This window comes from Gavialis gangeticus, unplaced genomic scaffold (genome assembly GCF_001723915.1).
Source record: "Gavialis gangeticus isolate Ggan-Ray unplaced genomic scaffold, GavGan_comp1, whole genome shotgun sequence".
Lineage (NCBI taxonomy): Eukaryota > Metazoa > Chordata > Crocodylia > Gavialidae > Gavialis > Gavialis gangeticus.
Genome location: NW_017728994.1, coordinates 13,465,723 through 13,470,780, shown reverse-complemented (window position 1 = coordinate 13,470,780; position 5,058 = coordinate 13,465,723). Strand labels below are relative to the sequence as shown.

Here is a 5,058-nt window from a genome sequence, read left to right as displayed (position 1 = left end):
ATGGGGAGAGGAGGGTAGAGAGAGGGAGATAAAATTTCTCCAGTACAGAAGGCCTGTTGATCTGTTAAACTGCAGGTGAATTTTGAATATCATATCTGGCTCACAGTTTGTCAGAAAAATTAACTTCACTCCTTATTGGTTATCATAATGTGAAAGTGGCACCAGAAAATCAAGACCCAGTCCCACTGAAATCAGTGATGACCCTAATTTCAATAGACTGCAAAGTTTTTGAGTCATTTGCAGATTTACCCTGTTTCCCTTTCCTGGTTCACATTTTAAGACCTCACAGTATGTGGGCACACAAAACTGCATTTTTCCACAGCTAACTATTGCCTGGATCATGACATATCTCTAAAATAAAAAGTAGCTGGTATTTTTTTTTAAACTCGGGCTGTGATGTGTGCCCCACTCAAGTCAGTTTGAAATCCCACCTGCAAAGATGTATTTTCACAGATGTTAAATTTAAAAATCTATGGTATGTGGTACTGCCATCTAGTGGCCTACTTAAGCATTTACCTTTCAATTAAAGAGATGTTGTCAAGGTTCATAGGACCATTTTTAACTAACCAGTACCTCTTATGTTTTTCTCTATTGTCTTGTGATAACTTGTGTGTGCAGATTTTGTTCCCAAATTGCCTTGGTGCCAATAAGCAACACAATGAGTCTGACATTTCTAATAAGAAACCTGTGTGTGCGTAAAAATAAAAAAGTACATTATAGTAAACAAAAATCAGTTTCAGTTTTATACAGGGTTGTTATAAACACCATTGAGAAAATTAAGATAGTCATAGTGAAAGATACCTTAACAGTATGCCCTTAAAATCTATTAAATATGGAGTACTGATAGTACTTTGCTTTCCTGTATTTGATAGCCGTGACATTGGCAGGTAGTATTAATTTTGGCCAATACTAAAGTCAATGACTGTAATGTGCCACAGGTTGAGATGAGCCATTCAGTCTAAAATCTGATGAGCTGATACATGGCTATATATAAAAAGGCACCTATGAAAGTAACTAAAAACTTTTTTGCCAAAAGAGTACTGTATAAAGGCTAATAAAAGCATAGTTAATTAGAACACTATGGTAACAGCAGACAACCTCTAAAGAAGATTTAAACACTGTGTACCTAGTAACATCCCCTGAAAATGAGGATATGGTGCAGTTAGGCAATAGTGAACTCTTTCTGGGCAAGATGCCTTACCACTGTTTGTGAAACCAGCTCCAATAAGGAAATTGTACCCCAGGACTCTCCACTGTGGAATCATGAATGTCAGCAGACTTACAGCTCCATATGCAAAGTTGCAAGGAACAGCTTTTCCTTTGCATGTAAGACCACACTGTGATAGATTTGAGGCATAAAGGTAGGTTGGTATGTCATAATGATATTTTGGCTTTCATCAGTCCAACCAACAGAGCAGCAGTTAAAAAACAAAACATAATTTTTGGTGGCATATGATGATATAAACAAATAGTGCCTTTGATGCCTTTGATAATGAACCTGGATAAAACATTTAGGGTAAAAATCAATCCCATGAATATAACCTTTTCCTTCTGTCCACTGAAAATCTGAAATGTTAAAGCTAGAAGATTGCTGTTGTATAAAAGTAGTCAATACTCATTTCTGGAAGCATCTTGACTAGCGAAATCTTCTTCCCTTCTGCATTGGAGGTAGCATTACTGTCAATATGCAAGTTTTTTAGGTATCTCCCATGAAAATTCATTTCTTCCAAAGTGACCATAACAGGCAGTCTTCTGATAAATGGGCTTCTTTAAATCCAAATCCCTAGTGTTGAACAAAAAGAAAAGAAATGCTTTATTTTAAATGATAATGTTATATATTGTTTTTAAAAATCCAATAACTACCTTTTTCAACCATATAGGCTACCTGCAACCTTGTATAATATTGAAGTGCAAATGTATACATGACTTTCTCCCAAGGAATGACTATAAAAGCTATAAAAATTAGTCTGAAGTCTTTGATGACTAGAAACAAAGCCCAATGAAATTAAAGGGAATTCTGAATTTAGGCAAACAAATGGAGACAAATTTCAATTAATTTATTTGGTGGGAAAAAATCTCCATTTTTCAAGCAGCTCAAGTAAAACCAAGTTAACAGTACTGGAAATTTTATCTAATTCAACTCCACATGCCACAGAATACTCTGTAACTTTATTTACCCCAGCAGAGGACCAAACTCTGAGGGGGTGACTACCAGCTAAGCGCACATAATTCCAAAAGAAAGTTAGGTATAACATCTTACCCCTTAAAAGATGTAGCACACTGCGTGGTTCATAAATACGTATGATCTGTACAAACTGTCAAAATAACATTTTTATACTATGTGATTCAATTCGATAGTAGCCAAGTGGTTGGACAGGCTGATCTAGGATGTTCTTTCCATCTGGAAAGTCTATACACCTGTGAGGAGGACTTCCAGCATGTATACACTTTGTTTTTCTCACATGCTTACCTTACAATGACTCCAGGTCGAAGATCAAAGTTCTTGTGCACAATACCTAACAGCTCTCGTTCTGTTTTCTGGGAGGTTCCGTAAGTGAACAGTGAAATAGAGAGTGGCTCAGCCACTCCAATGGCATAAGAAACCTTTGGCACAAAGAAAGAGTGGTAAGGAGCATGTGGCCAGTAGGATACATAATAGAACAAAACATTCTTATAAGGGATGGGTGAGTCATCTCAGAAAAAATAAGGGCTTTTCCTTCACTTCCTGCTCGCTGCCAACTTTTGCTCAAATTGTAACAACACTCAGAGGTTCTAAATTCTTTGGAAACTTATTGTGTTTCCTAGGACCTTCTATGTACCTTATTCACCAACAGTATTATCTCCAGTGATTATTTCATTGACATGGCCAGTCATACACTGGATCTAAATCTTCAGTCTGAATTAGTACAAAGTATACACAAGCACCATACTTCTTTCCTGTTGCCTAGGCAGCACCAGAGTTTATCTGTCCATCTATGCAGCTATTTCCACTGTGACAGTACATGTCAGGATAACTTCCAATAAATAAGCATAAAAGGCTGGGGTTTTGAAAGCCTGGCAGAAAACAGATCTTCCTTTCTTCTTTCCTTTTAAATTTATCAAGCTTCCATCCTTCCAAACACTTCTAATTTCTCACACCACTTCAGACATTATCACAACTATGGTAGCTAAGACATGCTGCTTGATCTCTTCTACATAAACACATTTTAAGGGAGATTTTTAAAGGAAAGGGTAAAAAGGAACAATTTCTGTTTAAAAAAAAAAAAATCAAACATACTTGAACTAGAACACGACGACATAGACCAGCTTTCACCAATGATTTAGCCACCCAGCGAGCTGCATATGCTGCCGATCGATCAACTTTTGTATAGTCCTTGCCTGAAAAGGCACCACCTCCATGAGCTCCCCATCCACCATATGTGTCCACAATGATCTTTCGACCAGTAACGCCAGCATCACCCTGAGATATTAACACAAATGTCACTTCTTGTGCATTTATTAGCCAGAGTCTTTTCTTCTTTTTCCTTGTGGAAAAAGAATTTCACAAATTAAATTCTACAGGTGAATTCTCTCAAAAGAATCATCTTTTAAAAGTTCTAATGACCACAGTAATTTCCTTGCAGAAAAGGAAACTGCCTGAAATCAAGATATTCCTGGGAAATGACAGTAGCAATGAAGTTATCTCACTGAATTAAAATGGGGGGGGTTTCTATTGATATAACAAGGGGGAGATCAGGTTGTCATTTGCTCAGAGGTCATTTGATTATGCTGGCTACTTTGTAAATATATAGGAAAACATATTCCTTTTACCAAATTGATTTAAAACCAGGTACAACAAGTAGAAGCAACATACAAGATATGAAGAGAACAGAGATGGGAACATAAGGCTACAGAAATTAATTATGAGCAAACCTAATGGTTCTGAGTCATTTAAAGTTTATTATTGTATAAGATAGGTGGCCAACCTGTGGCACACATGCCACTAGTGGCATGGGCAGCTTCTGTGTGTGGCACACAGCAGATCAGGGAGGGTCAGGGAACATACTGGCAGATAGGGCAGACAGCAGAAATCAGAGCAGCAGAACAGACAGGAAGCACAGGATAAGGAGCAGAAAGACTGAATTCTGGGCACTGAGTATAGGGCAGGGAACAGGAAACAGGGCATGTCTACATGTGCATTTACACCGACTTAAATTTACTGCACAGTAAGCAGGAATAGGCCGGCATCTACACGTGCAGGCATTAAAGCACATTAATGCTGTATGTAGACTGACTTGGGACTAAAGTTGGAAATACATGTATTTCATCTTTAATAAAATCTCCTTCCATCTGGAACTAGTCTTTTAGACTCAGAATTAATTTATAACTTATATTTGTAGTGAATTCAGACCTTACATTTTCGTTGCAACTGATTGTGTCATCACAAATGGAAGGCCTGAATTCAGTAAGTTTCAATGAGAATGATTAATATGTTTCATGAACTTAACTTACTTAATGGAAGGACCAAGTAAAAGAGAATGAGATGGGGATGTGAGCCGCGTGCATTCAAACGTGGATCACTTGTTAAAGTATCTAAACTAAAATACACACATTTATAAATTGTGTGAAAGGTCACTCTAAGACCAGTTTTAATGTGAATAAATCATCACTAGGTGCTGCTAAGAAGATGAGACTAAGAGGTAAGGAGTTTTTGGTGATATCATTTACTGGACAAACTGTATAGTTGGGAGAGATGTTAGAAAATTTATTGGGCACAAAGTACCTTTCTTCAGGTCTGAGAAAGAAGGAAGTGCAGCCTAATCTGCCAAAGCATGTGTTAGCGTGGCTTCAGACCCCGGGAAATAAACACCCCTCACACCTCCACCCCTCACCCCTCCACACCTTTGCCTGTGGCTGCCCTCCCCTGCCCCTGCTGGATCTGCAAGAATACTTTTCCCCGCTGAATGGCCTTGTTCTTTTCCATAATTAGGTTATTCATTCAACTAAATTTCTCTTGCTTTGAAACTATTTCTGATAACTTTTCTTTGCCCCAAGTTTAAAGTCCTCCCACATTCCCTT

At 37.8% G+C, this 5,058-nt stretch overlaps 1 protein-coding gene across 1 annotated transcript in view; it reads right to left on the bottom strand.

Moving 5' to 3' along the window:
- Positions 1–383: 383 nt before the first annotated feature.
- MAT1A (methionine adenosyltransferase 1A) overlaps positions 384–5,058 on the bottom strand; it is a 41,371-nt gene continuing 36,696 nt past the window's right edge. The window contains exons 7-9 of the mRNA XM_019502307.1: positions 3,278–3,460; positions 2,471–2,604; positions 384–1,783 (exon numbers count right to left, since the gene is read on the bottom strand). Coding sequence (XP_019357852.1) covers positions 1,681–1,783; positions 2,471–2,604; positions 3,278–3,460 — 420 coding nt within the window. The 3' untranslated portion in view covers positions 384–1,680. The remainder of the gene's footprint in view (positions 1,784–2,470; positions 2,605–3,277; positions 3,461–5,058) is intronic.